This window comes from Leptodactylus fuscus, chromosome 3 (assembly GCF_031893055.1).
Source record: "Leptodactylus fuscus isolate aLepFus1 chromosome 3, aLepFus1.hap2, whole genome shotgun sequence".
In the NCBI taxonomy this organism is placed as follows: Eukaryota; Metazoa; Chordata; class Amphibia; order Anura; family Leptodactylidae; genus Leptodactylus; species Leptodactylus fuscus.
In genome coordinates, this window is record NC_134267.1 from 155,429,893 (window position 1) to 155,448,388 (window position 18,496).

The window sequence follows — 18,496 nt, forward strand, 5'->3', positions numbered from 1 at the left end:
AAGCAAGGGAAGAATTAAAAAAAATGCAGGATTTCACAGAAAGAAGACCAAATTTGTTAATAAAGAATATTACAAAAATTTTTAATGACGTAAATACTGCCGGAAAATCAAAAGTTGTCCGAGAGTTTAGTTACCCTTTATAGGGAGTCTGTCAACAGGGTGAAACATATTAAATCAGTAACACAGATAAGTCAGGCTCACCTAAATGTAACACCTTTTTCCCAATAAAAATTCAGGCCTCCATTGTTGAGGTATTCATTATTTCAAAATATGCAATTGTGGAGGCTGGGTACAGAGGACAGTTCCATAGCTCCAAACTGCTGTGCCTCACACTATTCTAAGGGGGCATTCACACAGAGGAAGTTGGCCCTGATTCTGGCACAATAACTCACGGCTGAATCAGCGATGAAAAAAGGACACCCATTGACTTCAATGGGTTCTGTTTTCCGTGCGGAACCCATTGAAGTCTATGGGAGTCTTTTTTTTCAGCGCTGATTCTGCCGTGAGTTATTGTGCCAGAATCAGCGCCAACTTCCTCCGTGTGAATGCCCCCTAAGGGTGCAGGTTGTCAACCAATCTCATATTGATGACCGGCTGCTTAAAGAGGCCACTGTGTCTTCTTCACTACTTACCAAGGACAACGATGTAGATTGTATGGCGGCTCTGCTTGGTATTGCAGCTCAGGCCTGTTCAATTGACTGGGACTGATGAATGTGACATCACTGGCCTGTGACGCTGAAGTGGTGTTCTCCACACTGCTATGTAGAACAGCCAATCTGTCGAGGTTCAGGGTGTCAGTTGCTTTTGTTGTGTGATAGTGTGTGGTCAGATTCCAGTTAATGACTGGAATATTAGATAATCTACCAATTTTACTAAAATTGCAGATTTAACTTTTCTTTTGTCATGAAACAAGCCCAGCATTAAACTCTTTGATCTTGTTTTTCTGTCTTATTCTACAGTCTTGAAGCTGCCAGCATTGGGTTTGTCATCATTATAGACAGGCGGAAGGATAAATGGAGCTCAGTAAAAGCATCACTTACTCGTATAGCTGTAAGTCTCCAATATATATCTATATGTGTAAATCTTTGCCATGTTGGCCCAGATTTACTAATAGTTAGATGGTGCAAACTTATATAGTCTAAAAATATGCCAGGTTTATCACAGTGGCTGGTGTATATTTAGACTGTTTAGTCTAAGTTTATACCACTTTTTATTTGGCTTACTTTGAGCCATAATATTTGACAGTATTTTGGCCCATCGTGGCATATTTCAACCACACCCCTTTTTATGAGAATCCACATGTCTATCATGTCAAAAAATTATAACGGGATCATTGCTGTTAGATTCAACACAGTTACGCTGTCAGGTGGGTGGTCCCTTTCTGTCTGCTCCAGCTAAGGACCACCCACCACACAGTAGAGCTCATAGTTGTGTGGAATTAACAGAAATGATTGCTCAGGAACGACAGGGACTAGAGAAAAAATTCTGACTGTGGTGGAATCAGTAGAGCGGCTCGTATTGAAGGTTGCAACGAATTGTAGTTTATAGAGGTAAATGGGTTGAACGCAGCTGTTTGTTTTAAAGGAATCCCTTGGCTATATTCACTTCTGGAGGGCAGATATAGTCAGGATACCTTTTTTTCTGTATATGAGATCATAATATGTCATGCTGTCTTAGATTGTACAAAAAAGTTGTCATGGGAGTTTGGGTGAAATATGCCATTGTATGCCGAAGCAGAGGCATACACTGAGCCTTCTTTTGGAAGTATACCTGTAGGTGAGATCATAGCATTACCTAGTTTTTCCTGCTTTTCACTCAGAAATGACCATATAAACTGGACACATACTGTAAGAAGTACTGTGCAAACTTGGATAAAATAGGAATGTGATAAAACACTTAGTTTGGTTGAATTGACATTTACGGCAGAAGTTAGGACAAGTTCTGTTTTATTAAGCAGATATGGGCCTATCCTAATAAAGAAAAAAATTTTTAGTTTTTCTTTTATAAATGTCCATCTATATAAAAAAAAAATCCTAAACATTTCTGCAGTTTTGTCTCTGGACACCAAGCCAAATAATATCCTGATACTTCCTGTTTTCTGTAAGGGATTTTTTTGCAGAAGCCACCTGGCTTATGAGCTAAGACACAAAATACTCCAGTCACAATAGGTGATTTCACTGCTTATCTACTCTCTGCTCTTCACAATGTCCTCTGTACAAGTCACAGAGAATGCCTAGAAAGCATTCTCATAGAAGACAATTGGGTCTGCTCCAGACCTTTGCGTCTACGGCCCATGGTCCATGGTCCATCTTTAGGAAACAAGACGTGACAGGTCATATTAGGCCTGATGGCCAAAGTTGGAATTGGAAGATTTTTTAGGATTTTTTTTCTAAGTATAGAAAAAACAACATCACCAAAACTTCTTTAGTTCTGTAAAACAATGAATCCCAACATCCCAATCTCTACCTTTTACCTCTATGTCATTTTTGGCCCAACATTCTACACCGATTCATTTCTTAATATATCTTTACAGTTGTCAGAGCATTGTTTTATGCTAAAAAGCTCAAAAGGTATGCAACAGCTATTACTCCCAAATCCTCATACACATGCACACTTAACTTGGGCCTCCACTCCAGTTTCATAGAATTGTAATAGTCCTCTCCATCTCCATAAATGTGGATTAATATAATATGACTTCTCTCTTTTAGTTAAAGATACTCTGCTCTTTGATCTTCTATTGTAATTATTGTGCCCCTGTATTAATATAATACTGTTTATAGTACAAGTTTTAGGAAAGTCTGTTGGCAAAACTCACCGTTGTGAACTTCAGTTGACTTTTTTCTGCCTCCCATTACTCTTTTATCATAATCTAGATTCTTGTAATAAAAAAGGTAGGCAATTTTTTTCAGGAGTGGGGATGGGTAACTATCAGCTGCTACCAAATGCAGTTGGAACAATCCAATAGGCAGCAATCAAATGTTTCACTGTGTGGGAGCCAAAAAAGAGGACAATATACTATGCAGGGGCCTAAAAAGGGTCAATATTATGTGTGGGATCAAAAAAGGGGCAGTATATTATATGGAGGCCAATGATTAGGGCAATATACTGCATCGCAGGGAGTTAAGTAGGTAATATACAGTGGGGCCCAATGAAGAGGGGGGCAGTATACTGTAGGTGGTCCAGTAAAGGGGAAATATACTGTGAAGGCAAATAAAATGGGATCTTTTTGACTTTCAAATAGGTGGCTGTTAAAGATTGGGTGTAGCCTACATAGCTTGGTAGTATGTGACTTATTAGTGCTATGTACAGTACTTTATGATAATTATTCTATACTTTATGTTGTATGGTGTATGACAATATCTCCAATTCATGACAATGAGATGTAGAGAAATACATATAAAACATTTCAGTATTTCTCATGTCTTTTCTAATTCTGTGTAGGGAGCCTTCCCTGGGAATCTACAGTTGGTTTTTGTCTTGCGCCCATCTCGATTTATACAAAGGACTATTGCAGACATTGGGATAAAACTCTACAGAGATGACTTTAAAATGAAGGTACCGGTAAGCGTGTATTTTCATCTTGTGTTCACCTGCATGTACTCATGTGTGTCAACTTGTGTCACATATTTGCTGCCTCCCTTGTACATAATTTACATAATTTGTGCTGTTCATAATATACTAACACAGTTCAACCCTAATCCCCACATCTTCCATAACATAGAAATGATAGTGTATGAATAACAAGTAACATTTCTGCATATTGATTTACAAAAGCTAAAAATAAGTGGACCAACAGATGCTATGGTAGTTAGGCTTCGTTCACATCTGCATCGGATTCTCCATTAGAGACTCCATTGCAGATTTTGCCGAAAATTGTTGGAGAGAAAAGTGCTGCATGGAGGACTTTTCTCTTCACTGGTTTCAGTATAAAACCTGCTAGTCCCTGTTATAGTCTACGGGGTACGTTGGTAACCGCTGTTTCAGTGGGCGAGCTCTTTGTCGTTAGGGTCCCAAGGTGGATATGAATGACGGAGAGCATGGCGCAAGTGTGAACCTAGCCTTAGAAAGCACAAAAGTTAAAAAAATAAATAAATAAAAATTAAGTAGAATTGTCCCCTAGAGACAAACAGTTTTGTCTATATGAGGCTGAAATAACAAAAGGGCAAATATGATGCTGACTTTCTGCCATGGAAATTCAGCAGCACATTTTTCTGAAAGAACAAAATTAGGAAGTCTTCGCTGTTGGCACATCTATAGGAAATGCATTACAGAGGTTGAAAGCCATGGGGAAAACCTGCAGTTGAGGCCAGTTTGCACTGTGGATTTTAGATGACACATTTGTATGAGGTTTTGTAAAATTCTATCCACCATTTGTTCGTATAACGCATGTCAGAATACACGGAGCGTAAACTCCGTGTAAAGGGGCCCTAAGTCCTTTTTCTTGGGCCTTCTTTCTGCTACGCATAATTGTTGAAATAAAAACATCTTATCAGATAAGTGATACGTTTTGAAATCTTCAGCACATCTTATCTGTTTAGATGGATTCACATAGGTTGATTCACTATTCAGATTTTAACAAAATATGCTGTGGTATATGTCCATTAGGCCTAAACATTGTCTCAGTCTATCTAGCTACATGGGAAGAATATGCAAATCTGTCTCCCAAGATGTAAACAGGGAGACAGTGCCTCTGTTATGCTGCTCTCTATAGCAAGCACCCTGAACAACATGCCCGACTTCCCAGAAGCCTTTACTGCATGATGCGAGGTTATAACCAAATCAATTTCTCAGCTACGGACGGCACCGTTTCTGTCTCTTTGGACTTCATCAGCGCAGCCTAGAGAGAATTGATTTGGTTTAAGTGAGAGGCTGAAAGACCAGATTGTGGGGATAACGTCTTCCCTTAGGGAGAGACCACCTTCTCAGGTGTGTGGAGACTTATACAGCCATAGTTGCTCCACTGCAAAGGAACATGGGAAGAATATGCAAATCTGTCACAACATGCCCGACTTCCCAGAAGAACAGTTCCGTATATAGCCAGCTATAATGTGGTAACCTTGGGGAGCTGTCTTCTGACAGCAAGACAAGCATTTTTCTTGCACCCATCCTGGATGCAGGCGCCATCATAACATATAAAATTATACCAGTTTCAAGCATAAGCAACTATATCTAGCATTCAGCTTTTAAGGATAACAATGTTTTTCATACATTACATGATTATAACCTTCCCAACTGAATGATAAATAGCAATTCCAGTCATGGAACAACATTTGTTTAAAGTTTGTATGTACCACCGAACTTTTAGATGTTTACAGCTTTTTCATCTCCAAGACTTCTTTATAAATGTGTGTCCCATCTGGTGATTGTTCACATAGATATAAACATAATACAGGGTATTTACAAATTAATTTGCAATTATTTTTCCTTCCTCGAAAATTACAGATTATTATGTTAAATTCTGTTTCGGATCTTCACGGATACATTGACAAAAGTCAGTTAACCACTGAACTGGGAGGCACTTTGGAATACATCCATGGTCAATGGATACAGCATAGAACAGTAAGTAATGAGTATTGGCTAGTTTAATGACTGTTAAGAGACAGATTTGTCAAAGCTCTCTTAGTAACTTTTAAGCATAGAATATCTATCAGAAAAATAAGCTAGCAGTAACATATTACGGCATGCTATATGATTCATGACATATGATAAATAAACAGAGCTTTACCATATTCAGCATTAAAGTAATGTATGAACAGTCAAAGTGTACGAGCTCTGTACATGTGTGGCCACTGCAGAGCCTTCACCGCCACACCATGTTATATTTCTTCCATGGCTTGCCTCAGACCTTAAGGTATTGGTCATATTACAGCTACACTAAGGCTGGGTTCACACTAGCGTACATGTCCTACATGTAGTATTTAGCTGTCCACTTGAAAAATCGGACATCTTTGTAAAAGGACACTTAAGGACACAGACGGAAAGTAAAGGACACTACATGATATCCCATTTAAAATAATGCAAAGTGTAAGATAAGATAAGATATTCCTTTAATAGTCCCACAATGGGGAAATTTCAGTGATACAGTTTCATAGATGGTACAGTAGTATATAACAAGAGAGAAACACATAGAAGCTCATGGCAGATAGAGAAATCCTGGGAATCATAGCAACTAAAAAAGAAAGAAACACAGACACACTGCAGGATCATTTAGTTCTCTGTGCAGATTGATGTTAATAATAATAATAATAATAATAATACAGCCAACTTGGTTGTAGGACACGAGGAGGGGGGTCACAGCATGTGGATATAACAAGCAGAAATTTTTGCAGAGGTGGGGGACATATCATGATAACATGTGGTAGTTCCTTTGGTAGGTGGTGAGATCTCCTGCTCACAGCTGATAGTTCGGTATCTTGCATCAGCACTATTGTCCTTTTAACCACAAAAAAAAAAAATGCCCCAAATGTCCTTCATCACAAGCCATCCTCCTCCTCCTTACCACAGTGTTCTACTGCCCCAAGGAAGTCAGAGACCATCCAGGTATACATGGTGCTGCTCTCTTGCCAAGCTTCCATAACTCCTGGGGTAGGTGGGTGATGGTAGGTTCCCAGGTTGTAACAGTGTCCCACGTGTCCACAGTAATAGAAAGAAATCCCAGTCAGCTGTAGCATCTTCACACATCAGCAATTGACGCCAGAAATCATCTCCTTGAATGAAGAAGTCCGCATTTCCATGTAGGTTTCTCTTCCATGCCGCATGTTGAGCCATGCTGTCCTAGCTGGGGGGATGGTAGCAGGCACGTGTGGAAACCAGCTGAACCAGGTCTTGAGTCCATGCTTTACAATGGAAACAAAAGGAACAAAAAACTCCACAGGGTCTTCCATTCGATTTATAGTTGCTAAATTCATAGTGCTAGATTGCTTGGTTACCGGATTCTTGAAGATACAGAGAAAAAGAGTGAAAAAGGAAAGAAAAGTTTGCTCCCAGCTTGGAGCACTGCATCAAGGCAGCCAGCCTCTCAGGGGGCGGCGCCTAAAAAAAAAAAAAAAAAAACACAGCTTGTGTCCGATGCTAAAATCTTGCGCGGACATTAGCATCGGACACTAGCTGTCGGACTCTGACGCTAGTGTGAACCCAGCTTTAGATTGAAGATGTAACAGGGCACTCAGAGTTGCGGGGGGCCTTGTTGTATTTCATGGCATGCAGGCCAAATATTTGTCTGGTCAGTAGCCATGTAGTCTTCAATTTCGGGTAATAGTACAACAGACAGGACCATGGATCAAAGAAACTTGAGATAGAAAGATATTTTGGGGGTACTAAGTGACATACTGTATAAGAAATATACTTTATTTATCAATAAGCAGTATACATACATGAATAAATTAACAATTTTTTATCAAATACCTGATGCAGCTTCAGCTTAAATATTAAAGGTTTTATCCAAATTCCAAAACGTATCTGCAAACACATCCACAGCAGTGCTAAATACACAGTTTCCTTGTGCAGCCTTTTCTTGGCTTTATTTTACTTGAGACTCTTTGTATCAATGTTATTTACATGAAGTGAATCTGTGAGAAAAATTGGATTTTTGTACTTCTCGTAAAATCCTTTTCTTGTTGTATTCATTGGTGGACACAGCACCATGAGTATAGACCTGGCCACGAGGGGGCAGACAATAGGAATATCAAGGTTACACCCTTACCACAGACACTGTGCTAGTCACTTTGTACCGCAGCGGTAGGAGAGAGACACAAAATGGATGATAGCAAAAAGACACTCCAGGGAGGGGGGAGGATAAAACAGGGAAGAAGGGACCTCTCATAAGCCAATTAGAGGGACTGGGAGGGAGCTAGAAGCCCAGGAGAGGGGCAGGCCTAGTTGAGGCCTAGTCCCCAGAGAAGCTTGGGACTTGAGTAAATGGCACGGATGATGGTGAAGCAGCCCCGACGGGAGCCACAAGAAGAAGCCGGGGCCTGAATATGGATACCCAAAGGAATAAGCCAGAAATTCCCGCAGAGAAGGCACCCATGTGAAAAAACAAGGGTGCTGTGCCGGCAAGTAAAAAGGGGGCTTATTTGTTCCAGCGCCAAAGGCCCCAGGAGAAGTGACCGATGAATGGAAAATGGCCACAAGGGTTGGGGTATTTTTAAAAACTATCCCAGGGGGTTTAAGAGGCCTAGGAGGAGGGGGGTTTATATTCAGCTATCTTCTCACACTCTGGCATTTTCAGGTGCCACAGGGGTGTGGGGTCAATGGAATTCCAGCCGTCTATGCAGCAAATGGCGACTGGGTGACCGCAAGGCACCTTTTTGCGCTGGGAGGGGGGTATGACTAGTGGGGTGTACACACTGAAGACCCTCCGAAAACCTGAAAGAAAATTAAAAATGATGTAAGACAGAAAGACCCGAGTCAGATTGTTTTTGCCTCCTACAGACACTAGGTTAAATCTGACTAGCACAGTGTCTGTGTTATGGATATAGTCTGGAGACGGAACTGATATCTTTTGATACTCCTGGTGTCAGCCTTCTAGTGACCAGGTCTATACCCAGTGAAGTAAGCAAGAAAATTAAATTTCCCATGATGCATCTGCCTTCTCTGCATTTGCTGCTCACAGGGGAAAGTGAGCTTCCAAACAAAATATCACAGCATCATGTAATCTTAGATGTGGGAGTGATTTATTTAGGAAATCATGGGAAATGTAGATTTTTCACAGATTTACTGCGTGTAAATAACATTGATACAAGGAGTGTGAAGTAAAATAAAGCCAAGAAAAGGGTGCACAAGGGATCAGTGATTATTTAGCATTACAGTGGATGCATTTGCAGATAATTGTTGGAAGCTGAATAACCCCTCTAATGACCGGACTTTAATAGTCATCAAGCACTGATGTAAGATTGACCATAAATGTTATGGTCACAGAGCTGCATTATGAGGAAATCCAGCAATCGTGTAATTTATGGAATACAATCTGACTCTCAGTATATAAAACTTGTAATTTAAAAAATAATTAATAAATAATTTATCGTATATCAGGGTTGGGCAAAACACTGTCAACATGGTAACTATAGAAAATCATCTCAAAGTTGTGTCTGGGGGGAGGGGGGGGGGTCACACAATGAAAATTTTATGCTTTGCCCCACTGCACTGCTCCAAACAGTATAATGCCCCCTTTACTGGACCCCACGCAGTATATTGTTCTTTTATTTGTTTTCGCACAGTGTAATGACTCAATTTCAGGCCTCCACACAATATAATGTTCCCTTTATGGGTCCACACAGCATATTGCTCACTTTACTTGCCCCCCCCCCAAAGTATAATGTTCTACCGCACTATAATTCCCTTTTTGCTGGCCCCCACACAGTATATTGTGCCCTCTTGACATCCCTTCCCCCGCACACAGTATAATGTCCCCTTTCCTGATCTCCACACAGTAACGTAGTAGGCCACTACTGATTGGATTATTGCAATGGGTAACAGGCTCTACTCACTGCCCCTACCCCGACCTGCCTGCTTTTTGGCTCCATCCTGCATGCTGAAGCCAAATATACAGTGGAGACATTCTGCAATGGGGATGGGTGAGTAAAATATTGTCATTACCTGCTCAAATAATCCAATAGATGTTAAATGAAGATGAAGTAGGCTTAGTGTGACCACTGATAAGGAGTAGGGACTAGGGGAGAAGTCTTTCTGTGACTCCAAAAGGAGCGATTTTGTTCTTTCTGTGACTACAGACATGGTGGCTTACAGTTATGGCCTATTGAAGAAGTGAGAGTGGTCTTTTTGTGAGATAGAGGAAAAGGGCAGGACGGCGCTCACAGGTCCAATAGATTTTATTAATAAGAAGAATTGCACATTCTTCTTATTAATAAAATCTATTGGACCTGTGAGCGCCGTCCTGCCCTTTTCCTCTGCTGTTTCCCCGGTTGACACAACTGGTGCCTTTGAGACGTGCTGCTCCCCATACCTGGTATCATATACACCTTAGTACGGAGTTGTGAACGCTGTCACAACCAAACCAGGTGAGAGGCCACCAGGTCTGATACATTCATTACAATTATCCAAAAAGGTGAATAGACTATCTACACTATAAAGTGTGCTCGGTGTTTTTCTATCTTTTGCTTTTTGTGAGATAGGCCTGCAATGTCTATTCTTTTTTTTGAACTGTAATTTTTATTGAAAGGATTTTTATAAAATACAATATAACAAAAGAGTTGAAAACATAAAAAACATGAACGTGAAGCAATGCACATACCGTCAAGTAGACTGGGAATGTATACACATCACAAAAAACCGGAGAGTCGAAATGGGGGGTGGGGGGAGGAAGGGAAGGGGAAGGAGTCAGAGACCATTCAAAATAGAGTATGCGTCCCAAGATGACCATATAGCCTGGAACGCCTCAACAGTATGGTTAAGTGTGGCCGTCAAGTTCTCCATACTACGGACATCCTTAACTTGGGCTACAATGTCTATTCTTATTAAGACCAATGGGTTTCTTTTGCTGTCTTACATCAAAGTATGTATTTGCAGTGAAAAGTAAGTTAATGCTCCCACATCCAATAATTCTCATAGATAAACTCCCTTTTCTGCCCACATCTTCCTAAAATGCCAGTTTCACCTTTTTTGTACATCAGCATGTTACAATTGTATTTTTTTTCAGTAACAGGCACTGTACTTACTTCCCTTTCTCATAAAGTCTTAAAGCGCAACTAAACTTCTGCAGACAAAAAAAAAGGAACTGCTATGTCACTCTGTGTGAAAATATTAATATCAGTCAATTATATCACCATTATTGCAGTAGTATTTCCTGCTGCAATTGTCCACATGTGTCTGTTATATCATACTTCCTACTTCTGAACAGTTACTGGGTAAGCCTTTCTCTGTGTTATGTTTGCTGCCATACAGTACACTATACAAGGAGGAAGTTGGGGTTTGGGGGAGGGGGTTTATTGAAATATTTATTTTCTCTCTACATAGAACAGAAGTTGTGGTGTACACTGTATATGCAACTCTCAATTCTGACAGTATCTGCAATCCTGGTGGCACATAAAAGCCATGTATCTCCTCTTTAAAATGACACTGTAAACATTGTTCTAGGTGGTATAAAGCCCGAGATACAGCAATGTGAAGTAACCCCCCATCAAGGAGCCGCTCACCTTTACACACAGTCAGCAGCATTCATACACTTTATACCTAGAAATAGTATATAGATTTCTATTGGCAACTGAGCAGGGGAGCATAAACCAAGGCCAGAAAGTGGATTCAAGCCTTGGATTTCTCTGAAAGGAGCTAACATTTGTTAACAAAGTATAGATAGACTCTACTGTCTCTACTCATCACCTGTCATATCCAATAATACACAACAACTATCTGCAACAGTAGTAAAATACCTCTAAAGTTATCGTTTCAAAATTTCAAATAAAAGCTGTATATGGAACTGGTTGTTAGAAATGGTCAACAAATAGTAAACGTACATACATAGGGAGCATGACTAGTAAAGGCTATATAACCCATACTGCCCATACAGTGATACTGATCTCCCCCCACTCAGAGTTGGAATGCCTCCATACACTTAGATCATTGGTTGAATTGGTAGGTTCAGCCGACATGTGTATGGCCAGTTCTATACAGCTAAACTAAGCTTCTTCTTAAAGGGGCTCTATCATTGGGAAAAGTCATTTTAATTTCAGTCTTTTTTGAATGAGGCCGCTTTTATTCATATGCTAATTAGCCTCTTGGTGCACCCCGGAAGTCTCATCATGCACCCTCTGTGCTATTCTTTCCTATGTATCTATACAGCACAGGCTGCTGCTGATGACAGCTTCCTGTTTGCACACACAGATAGGGGAGAATAGCAGAGAGGAGGCTGCTGGCAACTTCCTGTGCTGGCTGGAAGCTATTTAGCATATGAATAAAAACGGGATCATTCAAAAACTAGTGAGGCAATTTACATACAAAAGGTATGTGTGGAATAGCATTTCTAAAGGTAATGCAAGTATGTGCCTAGCTAAAAATGGCTTTTCCCAACGATAGAGCCCATTTAAGTTCAATTACAGTATGTGTGAGACATATGGCTAATAGAAAGTTGTTGAATGTGTGGAGGAAATGTAACGATTTGGAACTATTTAGCTTTGGTGGAATGAGCTTCATTGCATGTACATTGTAAATATGCTAAAATAGCATCTGTGTTCTTTCCATATAAACTAACACGCTGTGATATATATTCCCTGAAACAGGCCATTGAGAGTTTTGCTCAGGTTGTGAAGACTACAGCCCAGAATTTACAGACGTTTGGAACCAGCTTGGCAGAGACAGAGCTCCCCAATGATGTCATCTGCACAGAGGAGCTACTCTTGTCACATACAGAACATCAGACTAAATTGAAAGTAGGTGCTGAATGTACTCCTTGTGGTGAAACACGCTCACTCTGTTGTATAAATGATTGTGTTTGTTCTCAAAATGGATTCTAACTCTTATTTACGCAGTAAAATGGATCTGCCTACACGATTTACTGGCTAGGGACAGCATAGTGTGGGGGCAAATCAAGTCTCCTTTTAGCCGAAATTGCAAATAGAAGCTCCAAAAGAGTAAAGCAAATCTTAAGTTACTGTATTTATGAGGGGAATATACTGTACTTACTATTGACAGCACCACCAAACGTTCAGTGCCATAATGATCTCCCGTTCTGACTGTTGCAGCAGGTCATGTAACATTCAGCTGACGTCTGCTGCACTGCTGTGTGCACAGGATAGTAATATTGTGACGTGGGAAGGGGTTAAAAAGACAGATGTATTGTTTTATTTTTGATCATGAAATGAACTGCATATGAATAATATAGCAACCATAAAATATTCAATTTTTGCCTGGAGATAGATAACACTGGGATATTTGGGCTTTTTTAGTTTCTTATAAGTGATTGAAGGGATTCTATCATTAGAATCACATTTTTTAATATTAACACGTGGGAATAGCTTTAAGAAAGGCTATTCTTCTCCTACCTTTAGAAGTCTTCTCCGCGCCGCCTTTCTTGGTTTTGTTTGGTATATAAATGATTTTTCTTGCAGCACTGGGGACGTTCCCCAGAGCTCAAACAGCACTAAGGTCGTCCCCAATACTGCTTTAAAAATCTCCAGCGAATGCCTTCATCTTCTTCCGGAACTCCTCTTGCTGTGTCTTCTTCCGCCGCTGGTTTTCAAAATCCTAAGCATGCACAGTTGGCTGTGCCATCGGGCTTTGGGCAGAGTCAACTGCGCATGTCTGCTGCCATTTTTTTGTGGCCGCTTACACAATTCGCTCTTCTTGTGCTGACGCCTCTCTGTGTCCTCGTGATCCAAATCCCGCGCGTGCTCAGTTGGCTCTGTCACTTTGCATTGCACATGTCCAGTCGGCCATTCTCTTGTGGCCTCTTACACGAGTGTACTGCAGGCGCAGGATCATGTGACAGGAAATTGGCTAAGAGAATGAATACACTCATGATAAATACCTTACTAATATAATAATACTTGGACAATTGAATATATGAACTAATAATAGCAATGAAATATATTACTGTGATCTGGAAAACATATTGTATAATCTACCAGCACAGCAAATCAGCTTCCTATAGATAGGAAATAATAAATAGGGATAATCCAAATTGATGAAGGAGTACCTGTAAACTAAAAAAGTAAATAGTCACTAAATTAGTCTCTTTTAATCGAGCATGTGTGTTTATGTTAAGAATCAACATTAATTGTAGTTATTAACTTTACTTTATCGGTTATAATATATGCAATGAGCTTGACCGTGGGTAGTGTTGGTGGTACCGCACACCCCTTATAGAGATCGGGTGCCAATAATAGGATTCTTCAATCCTTAGTACTATAAATGTAAAAGACCACGGTACTCCAAATTCATGTGATAAAAATAATGTTCATTTATTACATCAATCATATCCAACTTGGCAATCGAGGCATATCATTTCATAACCAGATATTTCAATGACCATGTTATATCCTGTTTCATTATTAAGTTGTACATTAAAGGGGTAATCCAATTTCTAATAGTGATGGCCTATTCTTAGGATATGTCATCAATATACATTTACATTTCACTCCCTGTTGTTAGGCAAAGCTTGTCCATACATATATTAGATAAGCAAGACAGAATGACAGTGAGTCAAGGGGGAGATTCTTTTCTATCTTTACACAGTGAATGGAGCGGGAAGCGGTTGATTATCCTCAGTTTCTACATATGTGTCTACATATTCTTTGTGCAAAGGACTGAAAATTTGGAAACTTTCACAGATTATAATTTAAGAAAGAAGCAATTTATGTACATGTATATACTTGTGGCTGCAATATAATTCATACCCTAATTTTGAAATAAAAAATGCAAATTGATGCTGTGGAAAGGGCATCTGTTTGCATCTGTTTCGCATCTGTTGCAATGATGAAAAAAAATGTCTTTTTTTATGCAGGATAGAAAAGCATGCTAGACTATGCAGTAAAACTTATGCATACTTTTTTAATCATTGAAGTCTATGTAAAGCAAATTCAAACTGAAGTTCTTTCTTTGGCATATGCTTGCATACAGTTTTTGGCATACTTTTTTTTTTTTTCAAAATGGAGGTATGAACAGTATTGTGAAAATGTGCAAAAAGCTGCCATTGTTTTACCCCCAAAAGTGAGATAGAATGTATAATAAATGTCCCTAATCTGTAGATTATAAACAACATAAGCAAGTTCCTTATAACCATTTGATATTTCTCTTCCAGGATGATTTAAAGCTAGCAGTGCAACAAGGTGGGACTCTGCTCTCATGTATAAAGGAGCCAGTGTCCAAAGACCCAAACTGCAAACTGACACCGGATGAGCTGGAGAACATGGCTACTGTTGAAAGGTTTGTACAGCGCACACAAGTCTTATTAATTCGGAGTCCCTTTCAATTTAATACTAAAATGACAAATCCCTGTGTGAGATTCTGAAAGACGTATAACAGTTACATATTTGTAGGACTGACTTAAACATGGCGTAAAGCCAAACACATTAACCCTTCAGTAAGTATTTGCTGACCAATCCATCTGTTGTCTTATCTGTCACAAACTGGTCACTATTAAAGCCATCAGTATCCCACTACAAATTGTTATGATGAAGTTTCTTAAACTGGAAGAATGTAACTGTAATTTAATGTTATCTTTTCCTATAAAATCTGTCCTTTGTAAATATCACTAAAATGTATAGCACTTTTAGGACATTATTATTAGAGATGAGCGAACAGTGTTCTATCGAACTCATGTTCGATCGGATATTAGGCTGTTCGGCATGTTCGAATCGAATCGAACACCGCGTGGTAAAGTGCGCCATTACTCGATTCCCCTCCCACCTTCCCTGGCGCCTTTTTTGCTCCAATAACAGCGCAGGGTAGGTGGGACAGGAACTACGACACCGGTGACGTTGAGAAAAGTAGGCAAAACCCATTGGCTGCCGAAAACATGTGACCTCTAATTTAAAAGAACAGCGCCGCCCAGGTTCGCGTCATTCTGAGCTTGCAATTCACCGAGGACGGAGGTTTCCGTCCAGCTAGCTAGGGCTTAGATTCTGGGTAGGCAGGGACAGGCTAGGATAGGAAGGAGAAGACAACCACAACAGCTCTTGTAAGAGCTAAATTCCAGGGAGAAGCTTGTCAGTGTAACGTGGCACTGACGGGCTCAATCGCCGCAACCCAGCTTTCCCAGGATCCTGAATGGAATACACTGTCAGTGTATTCCCGTATACCCGATATATACCCCCGATACCCGTTCCAACGGTGTGCCCCCCCACCTTCACCCCAGAAATACCCTGCAAGTCCCCTAGCAATAGAATTGGGGCTATATACACCCACTATTTTTGCTACTGCCATATAGTGCCATTGTCTGACTGGGAATTCAAAGAATATATTGGGGTTACGTGCACCCACAATTTTTACTACTGGTATACAGTGCCAGTTTCTGACTGGGAATTCAAAGAATATATTGGGGTTATAAATACCCTCATTTCTTGCTACTGGTATATAGTGCCATTGTCTGACTGGGAATTCAAAGAATATATTGGGGTTACGTGCACCCACAATTTTTACTACTGGTATACAGTGCCAGTTTCTGACTGGGAATTCAAAGAATATATTGGGGTTACAAATACCTTCATTTCTTGCTACTGCCATATAGTGCCAGTTTCTGACTGGTAATTCAAAGAATATATTGGGGTTACGTGCACCCACAATTTTTACTACTGGTATACAGTGCCAGTTTCTGACTGGGAATTCAAAGAATATATTGGGGTTACGTGCACCCACAATTTTTACTACTGGTATACAGTGCCAGTTTCTGACTGGGAATTCAAAGAATATATTGGGGTTACGTGCACCCACAATTTTTACTACTGGTATACAGTGCCAGTTTCTGACTGGGAATTCAAAGAATATATTGGGGTTACGTGCACCCACAATTTTTACTACTGGTATACAGTGCCATTGTCTGACTGGGAATTCAAAGAATATATTGGGGTTATAAATACCCTCATTTCTTGCTACTGGTATATAGTGCCATTGTCTGACTGGGAATTCAAAGAATATATTGGGGTTACGTGCACCCACAATTTTTACTACTGGTATACAGTGCCAGTTTCTGACTGGGAATTCAAAGAATATATTGGGGTTATAAATACCCTCATTTCTTGCTACTGCCATATAGTGCCAGTTTCTGACTGGGAATTCAAAGAATATATTGGGGTTACGTGCACCCACAATTTTTACTACTGGTATACAGTGCCAGTTTCTGACTGGGAATTCAAAGAATATATTGGGGTTACGTGCACCCACAATTTTTACTACTGGTATACAGTGCCATTGTCTGACTGGGAATTCAAAGAATATATTGGGGTTATAAATACCCTCATTTCTTGCTACTGCCATATAGTGCCAGTTTCTGACTGGGAATTCAAAGAATATATTGGGGTTACGTGCACCCACAATTTTTACTACTGGTATACAGTGCCATTGTCTGACTGGGAATTCAAAGAATATATTGGGGTTATAAATACCCTCATTTCTTGCTACTGGTATATAGTGCCATTGTCTGACTGGGAATTCAAAGAATATATTGGGGTTACGTGCACCCACAATTTTTACTACTGGTATACAGTGCCAGTTTCTGACTGGGAATTCAAAGAATATATTGGGGTTACGTGCACCCACAATTTTTACTACTGGTATACAGTGCCAGTTTCTGACTGGGAATTCAAAGAATATATTGGGGTTACGTGCACCCACAATTTTTACTACTGGTATACAGTGCCATTGTCTGACTGGGAATTCAAAGAATATATTGGGGTTATAAATACCCTCATTTCTTGCTACTGGTATATAGTGCCAGTTTCTGACTGGGAATTCAAAGAATATATTGGGGTTACGTGCACCCACAATTTTTACTACTGGTATACAGTGCCATTGTCTGACTGGGAATTCAAAGAATATATTGGGGTTATAAATACCCTCATTTCTTGCTACTGCCATATAGTGCCAGTTTCTGACTGGTAATTCAAAGAATATATTGGGGTTATAAATACCCTCATTTCTTGCTACTGGTATATAGTGCCATTGTCTGACTGGGAATTCAAAGAATATATTGGGGTTACGTGCACCCACAATTTTTGCTACTGGTATATAGTGCCAATTTCTAACTGGGAATTCAAAATGCGCAAGGCTCCCGGAAAGGGACGTGGACGAGGCCGTGGGCGAGGTCGGGGGAATGGTTCTGGGGAGCAAGGTAGCAGTGAAGCCACAGGGCGTCCCGTGCCTACTCCTGTGGGGCAGCAAGCATTGCGCCACTCCACAGTGCCAGGGTTGCTTGCCACATTAACTAAACTGCAGGGTACAAACCTTAGTAGGCCCGAGAACCAGGAACAGGTCTTGCAATGGCTGTCAGAGAACGCTTACAGCACATTGTCCAGCAGCCAGTCAGACTCTGCCTCCTCTCCTCCTATTACCCAACAGTCTTGTCCTCCTTCCTCCCAAAATTCCCAAGCTTCACAGAACAATAACCCCAACTGTTCCTGCTCCCCAGAGCTGTTCTCCGCTCCTTTCATTGTCCCTCAACCTGCCTCTCCACGTCACGATTCCACGAACCTAACAGAGGAGCATCTGTGTCCAGATGCTCAAACACTAGAGTCTCCTCCATCTCCGTTCGATTTGGTGGTGGATGACCAGCAACCCACCCTCATCGACGATGATGTGACGCAGTTGCCGTCAGGGCATCCAGTTGACCGGCGCATTGTGCGGGAGGAGGAGATGAGACAGGAGTTGGAAGAGGAAGTGGTGGATGATGAGGACACTGACCCGACCTGGACAGGGGGGATGTCAAGCGGGGAAAGTAGTGTGGATGTTGAGGCAAGTGCAGCACCAAAAAGGGTAGCTAGAGGCAGAGGCAGAGGTCAGCAGCTTAGGCGAAGCCAGGCCACACCCGGAATCTCCCAAGATGTTCCAG

General features: G+C 40.7%; 1 protein-coding gene across 2 annotated transcripts in view; it reads left to right on the forward strand.

Annotated features, from left to right (window-relative positions):
- The window catches only part of MCF2L2 (MCF.2 cell line derived transforming sequence-like 2), a 274,167-nt gene that overhangs the window by 40,434 nt on the left and 215,237 nt on the right, over positions 1 to 18,496 (forward strand). Inside the window, exons 4-8 of one of the 2 annotated variants that reach the window (XM_075268595.1) lie at positions 960 to 1,050; positions 3,442 to 3,561; positions 5,443 to 5,559; positions 12,234 to 12,383; positions 14,753 to 14,877. In XM_075268595.1, coding sequence (XP_075124696.1) covers positions 960 to 1,050; positions 3,442 to 3,561; positions 5,443 to 5,559; positions 12,234 to 12,383; positions 14,753 to 14,877 — 603 coding nt within the window. The remainder of the gene's footprint in view (positions 1 to 959; positions 1,051 to 3,441; positions 3,562 to 5,442; positions 5,560 to 12,233; positions 12,384 to 14,752; positions 14,878 to 18,496) is intronic. The other variant, XM_075268594.1, reaches the window with a different exon arrangement.